At 52.6% G+C, this 27765-nt stretch overlaps 1 protein-coding gene across 1 annotated transcript; it reads left to right on the top strand.

Moving 5' to 3' along the window:
- The first annotated feature begins 853 nt into the window (after positions 1–853).
- On the top strand, positions 854–27547 carry LOC147081296 (uncharacterized). Its single transcript, XM_085980838.1, has 8 exons — positions 854–1537; positions 6039–6151; positions 9887–10069; positions 11089–11351; positions 14370–14475; positions 15946–16092; positions 18535–18595; positions 24587–27547. Exons 1-8 carry the CDS (start codon positions 1315–1317, stop codon positions 24784–24786), a joined length of 1296 nt encoding a protein of 431 aa, XP_085836964.1. The 5' UTR covers positions 854–1314; the 3' UTR covers positions 24787–27547.
- Positions 27548–27765: the final 218 nt, after the last annotated feature.

The following is a 27765-nucleotide window of genomic DNA, read 5'->3' as shown; positions in this document are numbered from 1 at the left end:
GGGTCAACCTTACGGACTGAACGGATGGTCTGGAGATGCCGGAGTTGGACTGGGGTGGACAAATGTAAGAAGTCACACAACACCAGGTTATAGCCCAACAGCTTTATTTGAAATCACAAGCTTTCGGAGCGCTGCTCCTTCGTCAGGTGAAGTGGAGAAATGCATAAAGACACAGCTTATATAGTCAGAGAATAATGTCAGATGTTTACAGGTAATCTTTCTAACTGCCATTTATCACACCTCGGCAGAGAGATAATCACAGCAATCAAAGGCGTGAATGGTGTCCAAACAGGTCAGTCAGGAAAACATTACATCAAAGAAGAATGAGGTGGGGTCACAAGGGGTCAAATATTGCAGATGCTGGGATCTGTATGAAAAACAATAAAACAGAAAAAAAACATTTTTTTTTGCTGGAAATCGCAGCAGGTCCGGCCGCATCTGTGTAGAGAGAACAAACCAATGTCGACTCGAGTCTGGATGACCCTGCGTCAGGTGGGGTTACATGTAGCGTGACATGAACCCAAGATCTCGGTTGAGGCCGTCCTCATGGGTGCGGAACTTGGCTATCAGTTTCTGCTCGACGATTTTGCATTGTCGTGTGTCTCGAAGGCCGAACGGAGGTGTTCCGCAAAGCGGTTAGCCAATCTGTGTTTGGTCTCTCAAATCTCCTCTTAGAAACATAGAAACATAGAAGATAGGAGCAGGGGTAGGCCATTCGGCCCCTCGAGCCTGCTCCACCATTCAATGAGATCATGGCTGATCATCCAAATTCAGTACCCTGTCCCTGCCTTCTCCCCATATCCCTTGATCCCTTTAGCAACTCCTTCTTGAATATATTTAATGAATTGGCCTCTACTGCCTTCTGTGGCAGAGAATTCCGCAGGTTCACCACTCTCTGGGTGAAGAAATTCCTCCTCATCTCTGTCCTAAATGGCTTACCCCTTACCCTTACCCTTAGACTGTGACCCCTGGTTCTGGATTCCCCGACCATCGGGGACACCCTTCCTGCATCTAGTCTGTCTAGTCCTGTTAGAATTTTATAAGTTTCAATGAGATCCCCTCTCACTCTTGACCTTCTGGGCTCTAAGGAGAACAATCCCAGCTTCTCCAGTCTCCCCACGTAGCTTATATTATTACATTATATATAATAATAAAGAGATGATATCCTGGAGTGGATCCTTCGATTCTGGGTCCCAAACGTGTCTCTTCGTGTCTGTGCTCAGCAGCGAGAGAGAAAGCGTAGGCAGCGAGTGAAACTGTGAACCCAGCCTAGATTAGAAATCCTATCACGTGGGGTAAACAAGGTGCTTTTAAATGTGTCGGGGGCATGGTATGTGTGAAGCAGTGAAAGTCCCTTCAAAACACCAACCGCTGGACTGGCTGCAGGCTGGGAGAGAGCAGACAGCAGCGATGGAGCGCAGAGTGAGCCAGGGAGCCCAGCCTCCGGTTCAGTGCCTGCACCGGCCGCAGCTTCCCGACAGAAGGAGTGAGGCCAGAAGGGAGCACAGGTCTGGACTGCATCCACAGAGAAAGGCGGGTGAGTACAGGGAAAGCGGGTAAGGGAAGCGGGTCTGGTCGCTGACAAGCAGGAAGCAGCGACCAAAAGCAGCAGAGACATGGCATGTCACTAACTATTATACTCCTGAATCCTGCAGGACCCGGAGCAAGGTCACATCAGTATCGCACTCAGGGCATTTCACCAGAGCAGGTCTCCCCGCACAGTCTCCTCTCCCTCACTGCTGTCACCTTCAAATTAAAGCATCATGTGTTCCACACACACTGACTCTCACTGGGGTACGGGTCCCACACACACTGACTCTCACTGGGGTACGGGTTCCACACACACTAACTCTCACTGGGGTACGGGTTCCACACACACTGACTCTCACTGGGGTACGGGTTCCACACACACTGACTCTCACTGGGGTACGGGTTCCACACACACTGACTCTCACTGGGGTACGGGTTCCACACACACTGACTCTCACTGGGGTACGGGTTCCACACACACTGACTCTCACTGGGGTACGGGGTCCACACACACTGACTCTCACTGGGGTACGGGTTCCACACACACTGACTCTCACTGGGGTACGGGGTCCACACACACTGACTCTCACTGGGGTACGGGGTCCACACACACTGACTCTCACTGGGGTACGGGTTCCACACACACTGACTCTCATTGGGGTATGGGTTCCACACACACTGACTCTCACTGGGGTACGGGTTCCACACACACTGGCTCTCACTGGGGTACGGGTTCCACACACACTGACTCTCATTGGGGTATGGGTTCCACACACACTGACTCTCACTGGGGTACGGGTTCCACACACACTGACTCTCACTGCGGTACGGGTTCCACACACACTGACTCTCACTGGGGTACAGGTTCCACACACACTGACTCTCACTGGGGTACGGGTTCCACACACACTGACTCTCACTGGGGTACAGGTTCCACACACACTGACTCTCATTGGGGTATGGGTTCCACACACACTGACTCTCACTGGGGTACGGGTTCCACACACACTGGCTCTCACTGGGGTACGGGTTCCACACACACTGACTCTCATTGGGGTATGGGTTCCACACACACTGACTCTCACTGGGGTACGGGTTCCACACACACTGACTCTCACTGGGGTACGGGTTCCACACACACTGACTCTCACTGGGGTACGGGTTCCACACACACTGACTCTCACTGGGGTACGGGTTCCACACACACTGACTCTCACTGGGGTACGGGTTCCACACACACTGACTCTCACTGGGGTACAGGTTCCACACACACTGACTCTCACTGGGGTACGGGTTCCACACACACTGACTCTCACTGGGGTACGGGTTCCACACACACTGACTGTCACTGGGGTACGGGTTCCACACACACTGACTCTCACTGGGGTACGGGTTCCACACACACTGACTCTCACTGGGGTACGGGTTCCACACACACTGACACTCACTGGGGTACGGGTTCCACACACACTGACTCTCACTGGGGTACGGGTTCCACACACACTGACTCTCACTGGGGTACGGGTTCCACACACACTGACTCTCACTGGGGTACGGGTCCCACACACACTGACTCTCACTGGGGTACGGGTCCCACACACACTGACTCTCACTGGGGTACAGGTTCCACACACACTGACTCTCACTGGGGTACGGGTCCCACGCACACTGACTCTCACTGGGGTACGGGTTCCACACACACTGACTCTCACTGGGGTACGGGTTCCACACACACTGACTCTCACTGGGGTACGGGTTCCCCACACACTGACGCTCACTGGGGTACGGGTTCCACACACACTGACTCTCACTGGGGTACGGGTTCCACACACACTGACTCTCACTGGGGTACGGGTTCCACAGACACTGACTCTCACTGGGGTACGGGTTCCACACACACTGACTCTCACTGGGGTACGGGTTCCACACACACTGACTCTCACTGGGGTACGGGTTCCACAGACACTGACTCTCACTGGGGTACGGGTTCCACACACACTGGCTCTCACTGGGGTACGGGTTCCACACACACTGACTCTCACTGGGGTACGGGTTCCACACACACTGACTGTCACTGGGGTACGGGTTCCACACACACTGACTCTCACTGGGGTACGGGTTCCACACACATTGACTCTCACTGTGACTAGGAGTTAATTGAGAAGTTGAAAACTGAGATTAATAGAGTTTTGTTGGTTCAGGGTATTAAGGGTTACAGAAGCAAGGCGGGTAGATGGATTTAAGATAAAAGGCCGAACAGGCTTAATAGTCCCACTGCGCTTCACGGGAGCGATTATCAAACAAATCCTAACACTGCAACACATAAGGAGTTATTAGGACAGGTGACCAAAAGCTTGGTCAGAGAGGGGGGTTTTAAGGAGCGTATTCAAGGAGGAGGGAGAGGCGGAGAGGTTTAGGGAGGGAATTCCAGAGCTTGGGGCCCAGGCAGCTGAAGGCACGGCCGCCAATGGTGGAGCGATGCAAATCGGGAGATGCGCAAGAGGCTGGAATTGGAGGAGTGCAGAGATCTGGGAGGGTTGTAGGGGCTGGAGGAGGTTACATAGATAGGGAGGGTTGTAGGGGCTGGAGGAGGTTACAGAGATAGGGAGGGTTGTAGCAGCTGGAGGAGGTTACATAGATAGGGAGGGTTGTAGGGGCTGGAGGAGGTTACAGAGATAGGGAGGGTTGTAGGGGCTGGAGGAGGTTACAGAGATAGGGAGGGTTGTAGCAGCTGGAGGAGGTTACAGAGATAGGGAGGGTTGTAGGGGCTGGAGGAGGTTACAGAGATAGGGAGGGTTGTAGCAGCTGGAGGAGGTTACAGTGATAGGAAGGGTTGTAGGGGCTGGAGGAGGTTACAGAGATAGGGAGGGTTGTAGGGGCTGGAGGAGGTTACAGAGATAGGGAGGGTTGTAGCAGCTGGAGGAGGTTACAGAGATAGGGAGAGTTGTTGGGGCTGGAGGAGGTTACAGAGATAGGGAGGGTTGTAGCAGCTGGAGGAGGTTACAGTGATAGGAAGGGTTGTAGGGGCTGGAGGAGGTTACAGAGATAGGGAGGGTTGTAGTGGGCTGGAGGAGGTTACAGAGATAAGGAGTGTTGTAGGGGCTGGAGGAGGTTACAGAGATAGGGAGTGTTGTAGGAGCTGGAGGAGGTTACAGAGATAGGGAGGGTTGTAGGGGCTGGAGGAGGTTACAGAGATAGGGAGGGTTGTAGAGGCTGGAGGAGGTTACAGAGATAGGGAGGGTTGTAGAGGCTGGAGGAGGTTACAGAGATAGGGAGAGTTGTAGGGGGCTGGAGGGGGTTACAGAGATAGGGAGGGTTGTAGGGGTTGGAGGAGGTTACAGATATAGGGAGGGTTGTAGGGGCTGGAGGAGGTTACAGAGATAGGGAGGGTTGTAGGGGGCTGGAGGAGGTTACAGAGATAGGGAGGGTTGTAGGGGCTGGAGGAGGTTACAGAGATGGGGAGGGTTGTAGGGGCTGGAGGAGGTTACAGAGATAGGGAGGGTTGTAGGGGCTGGAGGAGGTTACAGAGATAGGGAGTGTTGTAGGAGCTGGAGGAGGTTACAGAGATAGGGAGGGTTGTAGGGGCTGGAGGAGGTTACAGAGATAGGGAGGGTTGTAGGGGCTGGAGGAGGTCACAGAGATAGGGAGGGTTGTAGGGGCTGGAGGAGGTTACAGAGATAGGGAGGGTTGTAGGGGCTGGAGGAGGTTACAGAGATAGGGAGGGTTGTAGCAGCTGGAGGAGGTTACAGTGATAGGAAGGGTTGTAGGGGCTGGAGGAGGTTACAGAGATAGGGAGGGTTGTAGTGGGCTGGAGGAGGTTACAGAGATAAGGAGTGTTGTAGGGGCTGGAGGAGGTTACAGAGATAGGGAGTGTTGTAGGAGCTGGAGGAGGTTACAGAGATAGGGAGGGTTGTAGGGGCTGGAGGAGGTTACAGAGATAGGGAGGGTTGTAGAGGCTGGAGGAGGTTACAGAGATAGGGAGTGTTGTAGAGGCTGGAGGAGGTTACAGAGTTAGGGAGGGTTGTAGAGGCTGGAGGAGGTTACAGAGATAGGGAGGGGTGTAGGGGCTGGAGGGGGTTACAGAGATAGGGAGGGTTGTAGGGGTTGGAGGAGGTTACAGGTATAGGGAGGGTTGTAGGGGCTGGAGGAGGTTACAGAGATAGGGAGGGTTGTAGGGGCTGGAGGAGGTTACAGAGATAGGGAGGGTTGTAGGGGCTGGAGGAGGTTACAGAGATAGGGAGGGTTGTAGGGGCTGGAGGAGGTTACAGAGATAGGGAGCGTTGTAGAGGCTGGAAGAGGTTACAGGGATAGGGAGGGGGAGCGAGGAGGCCATGGAGGGATTGGAACACAAGAATTGTGTGGTGGAAGTGCAGACTGTCTGCCGAGTACTCTGCCCTTTCCACGTAACCACTTGAAAATTTAATTGCACATTCTTTCATTAAAAGGAATTTTTTAGGAACCTTAGGCACAACGGAGAAGTATCTAATTCGCACTGTCTCTTCTCCCAGTCTCCTCCAGATTGAACGTAAACGGGACAAAGAAAGAGATTGAAAGCCGCAAACGAAAATGGACTGTCAAACAACTGCTGCAATTTCACCGGGAAAGAGAGCAGAGCTCCCAGGTAAAGGCGAGTCCGGGAATCTTTGCCGGGAGCAAACGGAAGCCAAGCACCCCTTCCACCTGCCCCTTCAACCACCGTCTGCCCCACCTGTGACAGAGACTGTAGGTCCCGCATTGGACTCATCAGTCACCTGAGAACTCATTTTTAATGTTGAAGCAAGTCATCCTCGGTTCTGAGGGACTGCCTAAGAAGAAGTGCAGAGGGAGCTTTACTCTGTATCTAACCCCGTGCTGTACCTGCCCTGGGAGTGTTTGATGGGACAGTGTAGAGGGAGCTTTACTCTGTATCTAACCCCGTGCTGTACCTGCCCTGGGAGTGTTTGATGGGACAGTGTAGAGGGAGCTTTACTCTGTATCTAACCCCGTGCTGTACCTGCCCCGGGAGTGTTTGATGGGACAGTGTAGAGGGAGCTTTACTCTGTATCTAACCCGTGCTGTACCTGCCCTGGGAGTGTTTGCTGGGACAGTGCAGAGGGAGCTTTACTCTGTATCTAACCCGTGCTGTACCTGCCCTGGGAGTGTTTGCTGGGACAGTGTAGAGGGAGCTTTACTCTGTATCGAACCCGTGCTGTACCTGCCCCGGGAGTGTTTGATGGGACAGTGTAGAGGGAGCTTTACTCTGTATCTAACCCGTGCTGTACCTGCCCTGGGAGTGTTTGATGGGACAGTGTAGAGGGAGCTTTACTCTGTATCTAACCCCGTGCTGTACCTGCCCTGGGAGTGTTTGATGGGACAGTGTAGAGGGAGCTTTACTCTGTATCTAACCCCGTGCTGTACCTGCCCCGGGAGTGTTTGATGGGACAGTGTAGAGGGAGCTTTACTCTGTATCTAACCCGTGCTGTACCTGCCCTGGGAGTGTTTGCTGGGACAGTGCAGAGGGAGCTTTACTCTGTATCTAACCCGTGCTGTACCTGCCCTGGGAGTGTTTGCTGGGACAGTGTAGAGGGAGCTTTACTCTGTATCGAACCCGTGCTGTACCTGCCCCGGGAGTGTTTGATGGGACAGTGTAGAGGGAGCTTTACTCTGTATCTAACCCGTGCTGTACCTGCCCTGGGAGTGTTTGATGGGACAGTGTAGAGGGAGCTTTACTCTGTATCTAACCCGTGCTGTACCTGCCCTGGGAGTGTTTGATGGGACAGTGTAGAGGGAGCTTTACTCTGTATCTAACCCCGTGCTGTACCTGCCCTGGGAGTGTTTGATGGGACAGTGTAGAGGGAGCTTTACTCTGTATCTAACCCGTGCTGTACCTGCCCTGGGAGTGTTTGATGGGACAGTGTAGACGGAGCTTTACTCTGTATCTAACCCGTGCTGTACCTGCCCTGGGAGTGTTTGATGGGACAGTGTAGAGGGAGCTTTACTCTGTATCTAACCCGTGCTGTACCTGCCCTGGGAGTGTTTGATGGGACAGTGTAGAGGGAGCTTTACTCTGTATCTAACCCGTACTGTACCTGCCCTGGGAGTGTTTGATGGGACAGTGTAGAGGGAGCTTTACTCTGTATCTAACCCCGTGCTGTCCCTGCCCTGGGAGTGTTTGTTGGGACAGTGTAGAGGGAGCTTTACACTGTATCTAACCCGTGCTATACCTGCCCTGGGAGTGTTTGATGGGACAGTGTAGAGGGAGCTTTACTCTGTATCTAACCCCGTGCTGTACCTGCCCTGGGAGTGTTTGATGGGACAGTGTAGAGGGAGCTTTACTCTGTATCTAACCCGTGCTGTACCTGCCCTGGGAGTGTTTGATGGGACAGTGTAGAGGGAGCTTTACTCTGTATCTAACCCGTGCTGTACCTGCCCTGGGAGTGTTTGATGGGGGCAGTGTAGAGGGAGCTTTACTCTGTATCTAACCCGTGCTGTACCTGCCCTGGGAGTGTTTGATGGGGACAGTGTAGATGGAGCTTTACTCTGTATCTAACCTGTGCTGTACCTGCCCTGGGAGTGTTTGGTGGGACAGTGTAGAGGGAGCTTTACTCTGTATCTAACCTGTGCTGTACCTGCCCTGGGAGTGTTTGATGGGACAGTGTAGAGGGAGCTTTACTCTGTATCTAACCCCGTGCTGTACCTGCCCCGGGAGTGTTTGATGGGACAGTGCAGAGGGAGCTTTACTCTGTATCTAACCCGTGCTGTATCTGCCCCGGGAGTGTTTGATGGGACAGTGTAGAGGGAGCTTTACTCTGTATCTAACCTGTGCTGTACCTGCCCTGGGAGTGTTTGATGGGACAGTGTAGAGGGAGCTTTACTCTGTATCTAACCCCGTGCTGTACCTGCCCTGGGAGTGTTTGATGGGACTGTGTAGAGGGAGCTTTACTCTGTATCTAACCTGTGCTGTACCTGCCCTGGGAGTGTTTGATGGGACAGTGTAGAGGGAGCTTTACTCTGTATCTAACCTGTGCTGTACCTGCCCTGGGAGTGTTTGATGGGACAGTGCAGAGGGAGCTTTGCTCTGTATCAATCCCGTGCTGTACCTGCCCTGGGAGTGTTTGATGGGACAGTGTAGAGGATGCTTTACTCTGTATCTAACCTGTGCTGTACCTGCCCTGGGAGTGTTTGATGGGACAGTGTAGACGGAGCTTTACTCTGTATCTAACCCCGTGCTGTACCTGCCCTGGGAGTGTTTGGTGGGACAATGTAGAGGGAGCTTTACTCTGTATCTAACCCGTGCTGTACCTGCCCTGGGAATGTTTGATGGGACAGTGTAGATGGAGCTTTACTCTGTATTTAACCCGTGCTGTACCTGCCCTGGGAGTGTTTGATGGGACAGTGTAGAGGGAGCTTTACTCTGTATCTAACCTGTGCTGTACCTGCCCTGGGAGTGTTTGGTGGGACAATGTAGATGGAGCTTTACTCTGTATCTAACCCGTGCTGTACCTGCCCTGGGAGTGTTTGATGGGACAGTGTAGAGGGAGCTTTGCTCTGTATCTAACCCGTGCTGTACCTGCCCTGGGAGTGTTTGATGGGACAGTGTAGAGGAAGCTTTACTCTGTATCAATCCCGTGCTGTACCTGCCCTGGGAGTGTTTGATGGGACAGTGTAGAGGGAGCTTTACTCTGTATCTAACCCCGTGCTTTACCTGCCCTGGGAGTGTTTGATGGGACAGTGTAGAGGGAGCTTTACTCTGTATCTAACCCGTGCTGTACCTGCCCCGGGAGTGTTTGATGGGACAGTGTAGAGGGAGCTTTACTCTGTATCTAACCCGTGCTGTACCTGCCCCGGGAGTGTTTGATGGGACAGTGTAGAGGGAGCTTTACTCTGTATCTAACCTGTGCTGTACCTGCCCTGGGAGTGTTTGATGGGACAGTGTAGAGGGAGCTTTACTCTGTATCTAACCTGTGCTGTACCTGCCCTGGGAGTGTTTGATGGGACAGTGTGGAGGGAGCTTTACTCTGTATCTAACCCCGTGCTGTACCTGCCCTGGGAGTGTTTGATGGGGACAGTGTAGAGGGAGCTTTACTCTGTATCTAACCCGTGCTGTACCTGCCCTGGGAGTGTTTGATGGGGACAGTGTAGATGGAGCTTTACTCTGTATCTAACCTGTGCTGTACCTGCCCTGGGAGTGTTTGGTGGGACAGTGTAGAGGGAGCTTTACTCTGTATCTAACCCGTGCTTTACCTGCCCTGTGAGTGTTTGACAGTAGAGTGTAGAGGGAGCATTACTCTGTATCTATTCCCAAGTTATTAGCTGCTCATGATTGAATTTAATTGCTAATTGTGAACATATCTCTGATTACTTTTCCTTTTCTAAGGACTCATTGATTGCTGAAGACATTGCTGCTTTGGACGAGTTGGAGATAGTGAACGACGTGATCGTGAATGAGCTGAGGTCAGGCACCTTCCCTCGGCTCTCTGGCGCAGTGACTGCTCCAGTCACACCATGGACCCCATCGGACACACACGCCTGCCGGCCCTCTCCAGCCCCAGGAGCCCAGGTACAGTACACGCTCCTCAATCATAGAGCAACACATGAGAGTAACGGGCAGCGAATCAACAGGTGTCCCATTGAGCCTGCACCCTATTGAAGCATTGAGACCTGACCCTTCCTCAGAAAGGACATCCCAGAATGTCTACCCTGCTTTCTCCAGGATAACAGCGACCACACTTCCAAAGTACTTCCATAGGGTAGACGTAGAGAAGATGTTTCCACTTGTGGGGGAAACCAGAACTCGGAGCCATCAATATAAGAGAGTCACTGATAAATCCAATAGCGAATTCAGGAGAAACTTCTTTCCCCAGAGAGTGGGGAGAATGGGGAACTCGCTACCACAGGGAGTGGTTGAGAAGAGCAGAGATACATTTAAGGGGAAGCTGGATAAACACACGAGGGAGAAAGGAATAGAAGGATATGGTGATGGGGTGAGATGAAGAGGGGTGGGAGGAGGCTGGTGTTGATGGGGTGAGATGAAGAGGGGTGGGAGGAGGCTGGTGTTGACAGGGTGAGATGAAGAGGGGAGGGAGGAGGCTGGTGTTGACGGGGTGAGATGAAGAGGGGTGGGAGGAGGCTGGTGTTGATGGGGTGAGATGAAGAGGGGTGGGAGGAGGCTGGTGTTGACGGGGTGAGATGAAGAGGGGTGGGAGGAGGCTGGTGTTGACGGGGTGAGATGAAGAGGGTGGGAGGAGTCTGGTGTTGATGGGGTGAGATGAAGAGGGGTGGGAGGAGGCTGGTGTTGACGGGGTGAGATGAAGAGGGGTGGGAGGAGGCTGGTGTTGACGGGGTGAGATGAAGAGGGGTGGGAGGAGGCTGGTGTTGACGGGGTGAGATGAAGAAGGGTGGGAGGAGGCTGGTGTGGAGCACAAACACCGGCACGGACTGGTTGGGCCGAATGGCCTGTTTCTGGGCTGCGGACTCGCTCTAATTCTGTGTAACTCATTGGCTGTGAGGAACTTTGGGATGTCCTGAGGTTGTGAAAGGCACTCTAGAAATGCAAGTCTCTTTCTTTATTGTACGCAGGGCTCCCAGCTCCTGGTGAATCAACACATCTCCGTTCTCCACAACGCCATGACAGTCACCGCACAAAGAGTCTTGGACAAGTGCCTCCCGGACCCCAGGGTGACGGCCGCTGACCTCTCGCACCCCCACAACCCACCGATTGACCGGCAGCCAGTGTGCCCTCCCAATGACTCTCACTTCCTGCAACAGCTTCAGCAGGTCAAACTCAACCTGGAGCAAATGAGTCACCAGCAGATCCTCACCACCGACTCCAACAAACGAACGTGAGTCTCTCCACCCTCCTTAACTCAGCCTCCTCGTATTGTCCACCACCCCTTCAACCCACCCTCCCAGAGCCCCCGATCCACCTCTCTCTAACCCAGGGGTCACTGGACAGTGATCAGGAGCAGGAACCCGGGCTGATTTCCCCTCTCTCTAATCCAGGGGTCAGTGATCAGGAGCAGGAACCCTGGCTGATTTCCCCTCTCTCTAACCCAGGGGTCACTGGGCAGTGATCAGGAGCAGGAACCCTGGCTGATTTCCCCTCTCTCTAACCCAGGGGTCACTGGCCAGTGATCAGGAGCAGGAACCCTGGCTGATTTCCCCTCTCTCTAACCCAGGGGTCACTGGAAAGTGATCAGGAGCAGGAACCCTGGCTGATTTCCCCTCTCTCTAACCCAGGGGTCACTGGACAGTGATCAGGAGCAGGAACCCTGGCTGATTTCCCCTCTCTCTAACCCAGGGGTCACTGGACAGTGATCAGGAGCAGGAACCCTGGCTGACTTCCCCTCTCTCTAACCCAAGGGTCACTGAGCAGTGATCAGGAGCAGGAACCCTGGCTGATTTCCCCTCTCTCTAACCCAGGGGACACTGGACAGTGATCAGGAGCAGGAACCTTGGCTGATTTCCCCTCTCTCTAACCCAGGGGACACTGGACAGTGATCAGGAGCAGGAACCCTGGCTGATTTCCCCTCTCTCTAATCCAGTGGTCACTGGAAAGTGATCAGGAGCAGGAACCCTGGCTGATTTCCCTTCTCTCTAACCCAGGGGTCACTGGACAGTGATCAGGAGCAGGAACCCTGGCTGATTTCCCCTCTCTCTAACCCAGGGGTCACTGGACAGTGATCAGGAGCAGGAACCCTGGCTGATTTCCCCTCTCTCTAACCCAGGGGTCACTGGGCAGTGATCAGGAGCAGGAACCCTGGCTGATTTCCCCTCTCTCTAACCCAAGGGTCACTGGGCAGTGATCAGGAGCAGGAACCCTGGCTGATTTCTCCACTGTCTAACCCAGGGGTCACTGGGCAGTGATCAGGAGCAGGAACCCAGGCTGATTTCCTCCTCTCTCTAACCCAGGGGTCACTAGACAATGATCAGGAGCAGGAACCCTGGCTGATTTCCCCTCTCTCTAACCCAGGGGTCACTGGACAGTGATCAGGAGCAGGAACCCTGGCTGATTTCCCCTCTCTCTAACCCAAGGGTCATTGGGCAGTGATCAGGAGCAGGAACCCAGGCTGATTTCCTCCTCTTTCTAACCCAGGGGTCACTAGACAATGATCAGGAGCAGGAACCCTGGCTGATTTCCTCCTCTCTCTAACCCCCAATAACTCAGATGTCCGCTAATAACAGGGACTGGGCGATGGATTCTAGAGACTTCCTACTCCTAGAGGAGGGTGTTCAGTGCCGACGGTGTCAACACCATGACTGGTGGGACTAATTGGCGAGCTCTTTGAACCCGCTGGCACAGGCTCATAAGAATATGAGAATTAGGAGCAGGAGTCGGCCATTCGGCCCCTCGAGCCTGCTCCGCCATTCAATAAGATCATGGCTGATCATCGACCTCAACTCCACTTTCCCGCCTGATCCCCATATCCCTTGATTCCTCTAGAATCCAAAAATCTATCGATCTCAGCCTTGAATATACCCAACGACTGAGCCTCCACAGCCCCCTGGGGCAGAGAATTCCACAGGTTCACTGTTAAGTCTGTGAATTATTTAGTTAATTAAGACACAGACTAATGAGTAACAATAAAAACAGGTCTTTACTGGTTGGAGGTAGGGACTATACTGAATACAAGATTACTGCACAGTGCTTATATACCGGTGTGTTCACCCCCGGTATTACGTCTACAGCAGCCTGAGAAAGTAGTACATCTCTTAAGGTGGAACAGGCTTAAGCTCTCTTAAGGTGGAACAGGTTACATACACAACATTCACCACACTCTGAGTGAAGAAATTCCTCCTCATCTCAATCCTCAATGGCCGACCCCGTATCCTGAGACTGTGACCCCTGGTTCTAGACTCTCCCGCCAGGGGGAAACAACCTCTCCGCATCTACCCTGTCAAGCCCTCTGAGAAGATTATCAAACACAAGTTGACATCGAGCCACATAAGGAGGTATTAGGACAGGCGATCAAAAGCAGGGCCTAAGCAGAAAGATTTAACATAGAAAAATAGAAGATAGGAGCAGGAGTAGGCCATTCGGCCCCTCGAGTCTGCTCCGCCATTCAATGCGATCATGGCTGATCATCCAAATTCAGTACCCTGTCCCTGCTTTCTCCCCATATCCCTTGATCCCTTTAGCCTTAAGAAATATATCCAACTCCTTCTTGAATATATTTAATGAATTGGCCTCTACTGCCTTCTGTGGTAGAGAATTCCACAGGTTCACCACTCTCTGGGTGAAGAAATTCCTCCTCATTTCTGTCCTAAATGGCCTACCCCTTATCCTTAGACTGTGACCCCTGGTTCTGGACTCCCTGACCATCGGGAACATCCTCCCTGCACCTAGTCTAAGAGGTAACTTGAAGGAGGAAAAAGAGAGACAGAGAATCACCCACGAAAACTGCCCCTAGCTGGTCCCAGGCAGCTGTGAGAGAGCAATGTAATTGCTTGTAAAATGACTGCAAGGGACTGCATCCAGCTCTATTACAGGCTAGTTCTGTAAAGATGAAATTGCTACGTAACTGGTTTCTCAAGTGAGAACAATTCAAAACGCTGTGATTAAAAGCTGGTAATCTAATCAAGGGGGTCAGCTATTTCATAAACAGCTCAATTACATTATAACTATTGGTGGAACTGGACATTATATCTACCCTGTCAAACCCTCTAAGATTTAAACACGTTTGGTCGAATGACCTCTTTCTGTGCAGTGTGATTCTATGATTTGGGGAAATGGCCTCTGGGATGCCTTGGCGTGTCGAAACCTGAATGTAGGGTGCGGGCCGTGTTGCAGAGAGGTGTGGGAGACCAATGGAGGATCCCAGGACTGTGTGTAATGTCCTTATTCCCCTTTCCTCCCACAGACTCCTGCACCGAGCGGTCCTGATGAGCAACCGCACTGTGGTGTACGCACTGGCTCAGAAGATGGCAGAACTGCGCAAACTAGACGACCAAGATGTCAGCGGGAAGGTAGGTGCAGCGAGAGACAGTGTGTGTGGGACCCGTACCCCAGTGAGAGTCAGTGTGTGTGGGACCCGTACCCCAGTGAGAGTCAGTGTGTATGGAACCCGTACCCCAGTGAGAGTCAGTGTGTGTGGAACCCGTACCCCAGTGAGAGTCCGTGTGTGTGGAATCCGTACCCCAGTGAGAGTCAGTGTGTGTGGAACCCGTACCCCAGTGAGCGTCAGTGTGTGTGGGACCCGTACCCCAGTGAGAGTCAGTGTGTGTGGGACCCGTACCCCAGTGAGAGTCAGTGTGTGTGGAACCCGCACCCCAGTGAGAGTCAGTGTGTGTGGAACCCGCACCCCAGTGAGAGTCAGTGTGTGTGGAACCCGTACCCCAGTGAGAGTCAGTGTGTGTGGAACCTGTACCCCAGTGAGAGTCAGTGTGTGTGGAACCCGTACCCCAGTGAGAGTCAGTGTGTGTGGAACTCGTACCCCAGTGAGAGTCAGTGTGTGTGGAACTCGTACCCCAGTGAGAGTCAGTGTGTGTGGAACCCGTACCCCAGTGAGAGTCAGTGTGTGTGGAACCCGTACCCCAGTGAGAGTCAGTGTGTGTGGGACCCGTACCCCAGTGAGAGTCAGTGTGTGTGGAACCCTTACCCCAGTGAGAGTCAGTGTGTGTGGAACCGGGACCCCAGTGAGAGTCAGTGTGTGTGGAACCCGTACCCCAGTGAGAGTCAGTGTGTGTGGAACCCTTACCCCAGTGAGAGTCAGTGTGTGTGGAACCCGTACCCCAGTGAGAGTCTGTGTGTGTGGAACCCGTACCCCAGTGAGAGTCAGTGTGTGTGGAACCCTTACCCCAGTGAGAGTCAGTGTGTGTGGAACCGGGACCCCAGTGAGAGTCAGTGTGTGTGGAACCCGTACCCCAGTGAGAGTCAGTGTGTGTGGAACCCTTACCCCAGTGAGAGTCAGTGTGTGTGGAACCCTTACCCCAGTGAGAGTCAGTGTGTGTGGAACCCGTACCCCAGTGAGAGTCAGTGTGTGTGGAACCCGTACCCCAGTGAGAGTCAGTGTGTGTGGAACCCGTACCCCAGTGAGAGTCAGTGTGTGTGGAACCCATACCCCAGTGAGAGTCAGTGTGTGGAACCCGTACCCCAGTGAGAGTCAGTGTGTGTGGAACCCGTACCCCAGTGAGAGTCAGTGTGTGTGGAACCCGTACCCCAGTGAGAGTCAGTGTGTGTGGAACCCGTACCCCAGTGAGAGTCAGTGTGTGTGGAACCCGTACCCCAGTGAGAGTCAGTGTGTGTGGAACCCGCACCCCAGTGAGAGTCAGTGTGTGTGGAACCCATACCCCAGTGAGAGTCAGTGTGTGTGGAACCCGTACCCCAGTGAGAGTCAGTGAGTGTGGAACCCGTACCCCAGTGAGTGTCAGTGTGAGTGGGTGAGGAGGGGATTGGAGGTTGATGATGTGTTTGTGAAATGTCTGTTTTTCCCACAGAGCGCTCTACACCTGGCTGCAGAGGGAGACAAGCCGCTGATGGTTCATGATCTGCTCAGCTTGGGGGCGAGTGTCTGTATCCAGGATGGCTTTGGGAAAACACCACTGCACACCTGTGCAGAGAATAGCCTCATCTCCGTACTGCAGGTAAAGATCCCGCACAACCGCTAGTCACAGCACAGGTATAGATCACCCTGCCCACAACCAGCCAATCACAGCACAGATGTAGATCACCCTGCCCACAACCAGCCAATCACAGCACAGGCGTAGATCACCCTGCCCACAACCAGCTAATCACAGCACAGGTGTAGATCACCCTGCCCACAACCAGCCAATCACAGCACAGGCGTAGATCACCCTCCCCACAACCAGCCAATCACAGCACAGGTGCAAATCACCCTTCTCACAACCAGCCAATCACAGCACAGGTGTAGATAACCCTCCCCACAACCAGCCAATCACAGCACAGGTACAGACCGCACACAACCAGCCAATCACAGCACATGTATAGATCACTCTCCCCACAACCAGCCAATCACAGCACAAGTATAGACCCCATACAACCAGCCAATCACAGCACTGGTATAGACCCAAAGCAACCAGCCAATCACAGCACAGATCTAAACCGCACACCACCAGCCAATCACAGCACAGTTATAAACCGCACACAACCAGCCAATCACAGCACAGGTATAAACCGCACACAACCAGCCAATCACAGCACAGGTATAGATCCCATACAACCAGCCAATCACTGCACAGGTACAAACCGCACACAACCAGCCAATCACTGCACAGGTACAAACCGCACACAACCAGCCAATCACAGCATGGGTATAGACCTGAAACAAGCAGCCAATCAGAGCACAGTAAAGACACATGCCAACGCAGACACTAGTGCTTCCTCCTCGCTAACCCAGGGGCACTGAGGGCAATTAAAGGGCCCCCAGACCGTGGCTGAGATCCGGTAACTCAGCACAGGGCGGGCGTGGCGACCAGGCCTAACCTGCTCCGTGGGGACTGGATCCTGGGCAGTGTATCAACTCACTGAGCCAGAACGGGCCTAACCTGCTCCGTGGGGACTGGATCCTGGGCAGTGTATCAACTCACTGAGCCAGAACGGGCCTAACCTGCTCCGTGGGGACTGGATCCTGGGCAGTGTATCAACTCACTGAGCCAGACCAGGCCTAACCTGCTTCGTGGGGACTGGATCCTGGGCAGTGTATCAACTCACTGAGCCAGAACGGGCCTAACCTGCTTCGTGGGGACTGGATCCTGGGCAGTGTATCAACTCACTGAGCCAGAACGGGCCTAACCTGCTCCGTGGGGACTGGATCCTGGGCAGTGTATCAACTCACTGAGCCAGAACAGGCCTAACCTGCTCCGTGGGGACTGGATCCTGGGCAGTGTATCAACTCACTGAGCCAGACCAGGCCTAACCTGCTCCGTGGGGACTGGATCCTGGGCAATGTATCAACTCACTGAGCCAGACCAGGCCTAACCTGCTCCGTGGGGACTGGATCCTGGGCACTGTATCAACTCACTGAGCCAGAACAGGCCTAACCTGCTCCGTGGGGACTGGATCCTGGGCAGTGTATCAACTCACTGAGCCAGACCGGGCCTAACCTGCTCCGTGGGGACTGGATCCTGGGCAGTGTATCAACTCACTGAGCCAGAACGGGCCTAACCTGCTCCGTGGGGACTGGATCCTGGGCAGTGTATCAACTCACTGAGCCAGAACGGGCCTAACCTGCTCCGTGGGGACTGGATCCTGGGCAGTGTATCAACTCACTGAGCCAGAACGGGCCTAACCTGCTCCGTGGGGACTGGATCCTGGGCAGTGTATCAACTCACTGAGCCAGAACGGGCCTAACCTGCTCCGTGGGGACTGGATCCTGGGCAGTGTATCAACTCACTGAGCCAGACCAGGCCTAACCTGCTCCGTGGGGACTGGATCCTGGGCAGTGTATCAACTCACTGAGCCAGTACGGGCCTAACCTGCTCCGTGGGGACTGGATCCTGGGCAGTGTATCAACTCACTGAGCCAGAACGGGCCTAACCTGCTCCGTGGGGACTGGATCCTGGGCAGTGTATCAACTCACTGAGCCAGAACGGGCCTAACCTGCTCCGTGGGGACTGGATCCTGGGCAGTGTATCAACTCACTGAGCCAGACCGGGCCTAACCTGCTCCGTGGGGACTGGATCCTGGGCAGTGTATCAACTCACTGAGCCAGAACGGGCCTAACCTGCTCCGTGGGGACTGGATCCTGGGCAGTGTATCAACTCACTGAGCCAGAACGGGCCAAACCTGCTCCGTGGGGACTGGATCCTGGGCAGTGTATCAACTCACTGAGCCAGAACGGGCCTAACCTGCTCCGTGGGGACTGGATCCTGGGCAGTGTATCAACTCACTGAGCCAGACCGGGCCTAACCTGCTCCGTGGGGACTGGATCCTGGGCAGTGTATCAACTCACTGAGCCAGACCAGGCCTAACCTGCTCCGTGGGGACTGGATCCTGGGCAGAAGGGCCAATTCCTGCATCAATAACAAGGCGGTGAGACTGAGGAAGTTTTATATTTTTAATTTCAGGCAATCCAGTCGGCGGGACTGGAAGGAGCGATGGTGGCTGTGAACACAGAGGATGTAAATGGTGAGTAGACATCCCAACCTCACACACAGTTACCACAGAGAGGGAATTGGCTCAGTTACACAGAGCACCTGGATTAGACCCTTGCTGTCCCCATTCCGCCCTCCCATCCCGAGAGTACTGACTCTCACTGGGGTACGGGTTCCACACACACTGACTCTCTCTGGGGTACAGGTTCCACACACACTGACTCTCACTGGGGTACGGGTTCCACACACACTGACTCTCACTCGGGTACGGGTTCCACACACACTGACTCTCACTGGGGTGCGGGTCCCACACACACACTGACTCTCACTGGGGTACGGGTTCCACACACACTGACTCTCACTCGGGTACGGGTTCCACACACACTGACTCTCACTGGGGTACGGGTTCCACACACACTGACTCTCACTGGGGTACGGGTTCCACACACACTGACGCTCACTGGGGTACGGGTTCCACACACACTGACTCTCACTGGGCTACGGGCTCCACACACACTGACTCTCACTGGGGTACGGGTTCCACACACTGACTCTCACTGGGGTACGGGTCCCACACACACTGACTCTCACTGGGGTACGGGTTCCACACACACTGACTCTCACTGGGGTACGGGTTCCACACACTGACTCTCACTGGGGTATGGTCCCACACACACTGACTCTCACTGGGGTACGGGTTCCACACACACTGACTCTCACTGGGGTACGGGTTCCACACACACTGACTCTCACTGGGGTACGGGTTCCACACACACTGACTCTCACTGGGGTACGGGTTCCACACACACTGACTCTCACTGGGGTACGGGTTCCACACACACTGACTCTCACTGGGGTACGGGTTCCACACACTGACTCTCACTGGGGTACGGGTTCCACACACTGACTCTCACTGGGGTACGGGTTCCACACACACTGACTCTCACTGGGGTACGGGTTCCACACACACTGACTCTCACTGGGGTACGGGTTCCACACACACTGACTCTCACTGGGGTACGGGTTCCACACACACTGACTCTCACTGGGGTACGGGTTCCACACACACTGACTCTCACTGGGGTACGGGTTCCACACACTGACTCTCACTGGGGTATGGTCCCACACACACTGACTCTCACTGGGGTACGGGTCCCACACACACTGACTCTCACTGGGGTACGGGTTCCACACACACTGACTCTCACTGGGGTACGGGTTCCACACACTGACTCTCACTGGGGTATGGTCCCACACACACTGACTCTCACTGGGGTATGGTTCCACACACACTGACTCTCACTGGGGTACGGGTTCCACACACACTGACTCTCACTGGGGTACGGGTTCCACACACACTGACTCTCACTGGGGTACGGGTTCCACACACTGACTCTCACTGGGGTACGGGTTCCACACACTGACTCTCACTGGGGTATGGTTCCACACACACTGACTCTCACTGGGGTACGGGTCCCACACACACTGACTCTCACTGGGGTACGGGTTCCACACACACTGACTCTCACCGGGGTACGGGTTCCACACGCACTGACTCTCACTGGGGTGCGGCTTCCACACGCACTGACTCTCACTGGGGTACGGGTTCCAGAGACACTGGCTCTCACTGGGGTACGGGTTCCACACACACTGACTCTCACTGGGGTACGGGTTCCACACACACTGACTCTCACTGGGGTACGGGTTCCACACACACTGACTCTCACTGGGGTACGGGTTCCACACACACTGACTCTCACTGGGGTACGGGTTCCAGACACACTGACTCTCACTGGGGTACGGGTTCCACACACACTGACTCTCACTGGGCTACGGGTTCCACACACACTGACTCACACTGGGGTACGGGTCCCACATACACACTGACTCTCACTGGGGTACGGGTTCCACACACACTGACTCTCACTGGGGTACGGGTTCCACACACTGACTCTCACTGGGGTATGGTCCCACACACACTGACTCTCACTGGGGTATGGTTCCACACACACTGACTCTCACTGGGGTACGGGTTCCACACACACTGACTCTCACTGGGGTACGGGTTCCACACACACTGACTCTCACTGGGGTACGGGTTCCACACACTGACTCTCACTGGGGTACGGGTTCCACACACTGACTCTCACTGGGGTATGGTTCCACACACACTGACTCTCACTGGGGTATGGTCCCACACACACTGACTCTCACTGGGGTATGGTTCCACACACACTGACTCTCACTGGGGTACGGGTTCCACACACACTGACTCTCACTGGGGTACGGGTCCCACACACAGTGACTCTCACTGGGGTACGGGTTCCACACACACTGACTCTCACTGGGGTACGGGTTCCACACACACTGACTCTCACTGGGGTACAGGTTCCACACACACTGACTCTCACTGGGGTACGGGTCCCACACACACTGACTCTCACTGGGGTACGGGTTCCACACACACTGACTCTCACCGGGGTACGGGTTCCACACGCACTGACTCTCACTGGGGTGCGGCTTCCACACGCACTGACTCTCACTGGGGTACGGGTTCCAGAGACACTGGCTCTCACTGGGGTACGGGTTCCACACACACTGACTCTCACTGGGGTACGGGTTCCACACACACTGACTCTCACTGGGGTACGGGTTCCACACACACTGACTCTCACTGGGCTACGGGTTCCACACACACTGACTCACACTGGGGTACGGGTCCCACATACACACTGACTCTCACTGGGGTATGGGTTCCACACACACTGACTCTCACCGGGGTACGGGTTCCACACGCACTGACTCTCACTGGGGTGCGGCTTCCACACGCACTGACTCTCACTGGCGTACGGTTTCCACACACACTGACTCTCACTGGGCTACAGGTTCCACACACACTGACTCTCACTGGGGTACGGGTCCCACACACACTGACTCTCACTGGGGTATGGGTTCCACACACACTGACTCTCACTGGGGTACGGGTCCCACGCACACTGACTCTCACTGGGGTACAGGTTCCACAGACACTGACTCTCACTGGGGTACGGGTCCCACACACACTGACTCTCACTGGGGTACGGGTTCCACACACACTGACTCTCACTGGGGTACGGGTTCCACACACACTGACTCTCACTGGGGTACGGGTCCCACACACACTGACTCTCACTGGGGTACGGGTTCCACACACACTGACTCTCACTGGGGTACGGGTCCCACACACACTGACTCTCACTGGGGTACAGGTTCCACACACACTGACTCTCACTGGGGTACGGATTCCACACACACTGACTCTCACTGGGGTACGGGTTCCACACACACTGACTCTCACTGGGGCACGGGTTCCACACACTGACTCTCACTGGGGCACCGGTTCCACACACACTGACTCTCACTGGGGTACAGGTTCCACAGACACTGACTCTCACTGGGGTACGGGTTCCACACACACTGACTCTCACTGGGGTACAGGTTCCACACACACTGACTCTCACTGGGGTATAGGTTCCACACACACTGACTCTCACTGGGGTATGGGTCCCACACACACTGACTCTCACTGGGGTACTGGTTCCACACACACTGACTCTCACTGGGGTACGGGTCCCACACACAATTCACAATTCACAATTCAAATCGCTTTATTGGCATGATAAGTTACATCTTATGTTGCCAAAGCATCAAAATACATTTATGGTTTAGCACATAAACGCAGTTCTATTCATACAGTGTATAAACAGGTATATCCCTGAGTGTATAAATATACATTCGCATTGTTTATATATATTCTTTTCTTAGTTTACTGGTTGTCCCTCTGTTCATGGCAAGCTGTAACATAGTGTGCCGCCAGTGTTATACAGTTTCTCTCCTCTCCCAGTAGGAATGGGAGTTTTTGGTTGTCACTCAGATTTCTGAAATCAGGGCATATTTGTGAGAATTTTTGGTAGAAATTCTCCCTGATGCCCTGATATTTTCCACAAGCTGTGAGGAAGTGCATCTCTGTCTCCACCACTCCCTGACTGCAGTGAGAGCATATCCTGTCCTCTCTTGGCAGCCTGGTCTGCCTGTGTCTGCCTTTTTCGATCGCTAGGCTATGTTCGCTAAGTCTGTACCTTGTCAAGGTTCTTCTCAGTTTGTTATCCTTTACCATGGTCAGGTAATCAGCTATGTTGTATTGTCTGTTTAGGGCCAAGTAGCAATTGAGTTTGCTTTGGGTTTTTGTTGTTTCTGCCCAGTATGTCAGATATTTTTCCTTTTGCTTAGCGACGATTGTGTTGGGTCGAATTCTTTGTGTTACCCTGTCACTGTCCTGGGGCTGGTTATTGTTAGTATTGTTAGTAGTTACTTCACTGAGTCCCAGGACTAGTTGACTGAGGGTATTCTTCTTTATGGTCAGCTCTTGGCATTTCAGGGCGTCGTAGTGATAGCATTGGGGATTGCTCATTTGTAGGTGATTCCAAAATTTGGTGGCTCTTTTTTGGATAGTGATTATTAATGGATATTGGCCTAGTTCCGCCCTGCATGCATTGTTTACTGTTTTCCTTTGAGTCCGGAAGATACTTTTACAGAATTCTGCATGTAGGATCTCAATTGGGTGTTTGTCCCATTTTGCAAATTCTTGTTGAGTTAGTGGTCCCCATACTTCACTGCCATAGAGTGCAATTGGTTCAATTACTGATTTGAAAATTTTGAGCCAAATGCTAATTGGGATTTCTATTTGGATTGATTTTTTGATGGCATAGAAAGCCCTTCTTGCTTTCTCTTTCAGTTCATTCACAGCCAGTTTGAAGTTTCCCGTAGAACTGATTTTTAAGCCCAAGTATGTGTAGTTAGTGGTTTGTTCAATTTTGGTTGTTCCTACTGTGAAATTTATTTTGGGTCCCTGATGTTTGGATCTTTGCTGGGGTACGACTCTCACTGGGGTACGGGTTCCACACACACTGACTCTCACTGGGGTACGGGTCCCACACACACTGACTCTCACTGGGGTACGGGTTCCACACACACTGACTCTCACTGGGGTACAGGTTCCACACACACTGACTCTCACTGGGGTACGGGTTCCACACACACTGACTCTCACTGGGGTACGGGTTCCACACACACTGACTCTCACTGGGGTATAGGTTCCACAGACACTGACTCTCACTGGGGTACGGGTCCCACACACACTGACTCTCACTGGGGTACAGGTTCCACACACACTGACTCTCACTGGGGTACAGGTCCCACACACACTGACTCTCACTGGGGTATAGGTTCCACAGACACTGACTCTCACTGGGGTACAGGTTCCACAGACACTGACTCTCACTGGGGTATAGGTTCCACACACACTGACTCTCACTGGGGTACGGGTTCCACACACACTGACTCTCACTGGGGTACAGGTTCCACAGACACTGACTCTCACTGGGGTATAGGTTCCACACACACTGACTCTCACTGGGGTACGGGTCCCACACACACTGACTCTCACTGGGGTACAGGTTCCACACACACTGACTCTCACTGGAGTACGGGTTCCACACACACTGACTCTCACTGGAGTGCATAGGAAAGGTTTTGGCCCATTGGGATTGTGTACAGTGGGAGTGAATGGGAAGGAATTTGGGTACATTGGGATTGTGTACACTGGGATTGAATTGGAAGGGGTTTGGGTCCATTGGGATTCTGTACAGTGGGAGTGAACGGGAAGTGTTTTGGGTCCATTAGGATTGTCTACAGTGGGAATGAATGGGAAGGGGTTTGGGTCCATTGGGATTGTGTACAGTGGGAATGAATGGGAAGGGGTTTGGGTCCATTGGGATTGTGTACAGTGGGAGTGAACGGGAAGGGGTTTGGGTCCTTTGGGATTGTGTACAGTGGGAGTGAATGGGTACGGGTTTGGGCCCATTGGGATTGTGTACAGTGGGAGTGAATGAGAAGGGGTTTTACAAAAGTCAGCCTGCATTAAGAAGATATGTTGAACATCTGTATGACTAAGTGAAACACTTTGTATCTTGCTGCTCCACTCTAGGGCTGACACCCATGCACTATGCGGTGGAGCATCTGACCTACGTTGACCTGATCCCCAAGGCATGGGTTTGGAAGGAACGGGCCTACGATATGATCAGCAGCCTCATTCACTTGGGCACCTCTGCCTGTCTGGAAGTGAGGCGGCAGTCATCCAATCCACGATCTAACGTTCTGAGGGTTGGGTGGAATAGTAACGTGTGACATGGAAGGAGGCGCTCCGTGTGTGGCGGTTAGGAAACCAGGATCAACAGCAGAGATGTTGAGGACAGACTAATATTGATTGATAATCTTCGGAGATCATCAAGAGTGATAAATAGAATCTTCCAGGAGGAGAATAAATGGGTGGGTAGTGTCCGTGATAGGGGAGAGTGTACATGGGCTGTGGGAGGAGACTAAATGGGTGGCTAGAGTCCGTGATAGGGGAGAGTGTACATGGGCTGTGGGAGGAGATTGAATGGGTGGGTAGAGTCCGTGATAGGGGAGAGTGTACATGGGCTGTGGGAGGAGATTAAATGGGTGGATAGAGTCCGTGATAGGGGAGAGTGTACATGGGCTGTGGGAGGAGATTGAATGGGTGGGTAGAGTCCGTGATAGGGGAGAGTGTACATGGGCTGTAGGTGGGAGTGAACGGGAAGGGGTTTGGGTCCATTGGGATTGTGTACAGTGGGAGTGAATGGGAAGGGTTTTGGGTCTATTGGGATTGTCTACAGTGGAGATTAAATGGATGGGTAGTGTCCATGATAAGTTAGAGTGTACATGGGCTGTGGGAGGAGATTAAATGGGTGGATAGAGTCCGTGATAGGGGAGAGTGTACATGGGCTGTGGGAGGAGATTGAATGGGTGGATGGAGTCCATGATAGGGGAGAGTGTACATGGGCTGTAGGTGGGAGTGAACAGGAAGGGGTTTGTGTCCATTGGGATTGTGTACAGTGGGAGTGAATGGGAAGGGTTTTGGGTCTATTGGGATTGTCTGCAGTGGAGATTAAATGGATGGGTAGTGTAATGATATCAGCAAATAGTGATGTTATTTGCCTGTTTGATTATCATGCCTTACCAGCATAATTGCATGTATTGATTGCTTGTGCCTGACCAGCAGAGGGCATGTGACAGAGACAAGCAAGGCAGTTAAGTTTGGTTTCAGTTTTGTTCTAGATGCATCACAAGCATCGTGTCTCCTGTAAAGCTGTAGAAAGAGTTGAACAGACTTTAGATTAAAACTCATTCCCTTTCATAAATGTCTCGTCATTGAACTCACAAAGAAATCAATACATGGTGTCAGAAGTGACTGAAAGAGATGAAGAGAAAAAATCTGAAGTTAAATCAGCTCTCCACAGATTAGCAAGCCAAAAGAGAACATCGTTACTTACCATTAGAGAATAGCTAACGAAGTGAAAAATGGAAGGTTTACTCCCACCGGCGAAGCTTCAGTTAACAGGTAATGTGGCTGAAAATTGGAGGAGATTCAAACAACATGTGGGGTTGTATTTAGCGGCAATCAGAGCTGACGAGAAAAGTAATAAAAGGAAATCGTCACTGTTCTTACATGTCGTGGGTGATGAAGCGCTGGAGGTGTATAATAACTTCACATTCGCTGCTAATGGAGACAAAATGAAGCTAGATAAAATAATGGAACAGTTTGAGGCCTACTGCATACCTAAATGTAACGTGACGTTTGAGAGGCACAGATTTTTCACGTGTACAGAAAACGGGTGAGACTATTGATCAGTATGTGACTGAACTGAGAAACAGAAACAAATTGTGTGAATTTGGGGGACTGACAGACTCGCTGATAAAAGACAGACTGGTGTGTGGTATTCCGGATAATGGTCTAAGGGAAAGACTGCTAAGAGAGCAAGATCTAGACCTGGGAAAAGCCATAGCACTGTGTAGGGCTACAGAGACTGTGAAGTTGCAGGCAAAGGAGCTGTTCAGTGACAATAGCTGCAACGTGGATGCAGTGAGAAAGAATGGATACAAACCGTTTAACAAAACGAGCGCCAATGTGAAAAAAGAGGCGTGGCCAGCGAATGAAAATGAAAGGGACAATCGAAAGTCATGTAGTCGATGCGGTACACAGCATCCACCAAAAAAGTGTCCAGCATATGGTAAAAAATGCAATAGTTGCAACAAAAACAACCATTATGCCCGTTGCTGCAAGAACCAAGTGCAACAAAGCAAGGTCCATACAGTAGATGAAAGCGAGATAGAGGAGTTCTATGTAGATGTTGTGTTTGAAAACAAAAAAGAAGAAAGAGACTGGATGTTGACACTAAAAGTGAATGACATACACATTCCATTTAAATTGGATACTGGAGCACAAGTTAATGTGATATCAGAGACTGATTTTAAGAAAATTAGACCCAGACCAAAGATACATGGAATCAAAGTGAAAGTGACAGGATACTCAGGTACTGAAATACCAGTGAAAGGAAGGTGCATTGTCAAAGTAACACACAAGGACAGAGAGCACACGCTAGCATTAATCGTGGTGCCAAAGGATGTGCAAGCCATACTAGGTTTAAAAGCCTGTGAGAGACTGAACCTGGTAAAGAGAGTCCTCGTTGTGGAAAGCGAAGGAGAGACAGTCTATGATGAACTGAATGTTGCGTACACACTGGGTAAGCTGATGTATACAGCAGACACGTTGTCCAGAGCTGTTGACCCAGGAGAGCCCGCAAACACAGTGAAAAGACTGATGTACAAGGCAAAAGACAGTGGAACTGACTTCTACCAGAGCATGCTTGTATACCGCACAACGCCGCTCGAGTGTGGTATGTCACCAGCCCAACTCCTGATGGGACGTCAGCTAAAGTCAAACCTATCCATCCCGGAGAACCTCCTGAAAACAAAAGAGGGGGAGAAAGTGAGGAAGTTCAAAGAACAAAGCAGGTAATTACAGACCTGTAAGCCTTACATCAGTTGTGGGCAAAATGCTGGAGTCCATCATTAAGGATGAAATAGCGGAGCACTTAGCAAATGGGGACAGGATAGGACAGAGTCAACATGGATTTACAAAGGGTAAATCGTGCTTGACTAATCTATTGGAATTTTTTGAGGGAGTAACTGGTAGAATAGATGGGGGAGAGCCAGTAGATGTGGTGTACCTGGACTTCCAAAAGGCCTTCGATAAGGTCCCACATAAAAGATTAGCATGGAAAATTGAGGCTCATGGGATAAAGG

This window comes from Somniosus microcephalus, unplaced genomic scaffold (genome assembly GCF_052327205.1).
Source record: "Somniosus microcephalus isolate GS21.2 unplaced genomic scaffold, FLI_Smic_1.0 scaffold578, whole genome shotgun sequence".
Lineage (NCBI taxonomy): Eukaryota > Metazoa > Chordata > Chondrichthyes > Squaliformes > Somniosidae > Somniosus > Somniosus microcephalus.
The sequence above is the reverse complement of the archived record's forward strand: the minus strand, read 5'-3'. Positions and strand labels throughout refer to the sequence as shown.

Excerpts from the sequence above, each read along its gene's own strand:
- LOC147081296 (XM_085980838.1), top strand. The coding sequence starts at position 1,315 with ATGTGTCGGGGGCATGGTATGTGTGAAGCAGTGAAAGTCCCTTCAAAA. Across the intron at positions 1,538-6,038 it reads GCATCCACAGAGAAAGGCGG|TCTCCTCCAGATTGAACGTA; the intron begins GTGAGTACAGGG and ends CTCTTCTCCCAG. Across the intron at positions 16,093-18,534 it reads GCCTCATCTCCGTACTGCAG|GCAATCCAGTCGGCGGGACT; the intron begins GTAAAGATCCCG and ends TTTTAATTTCAG.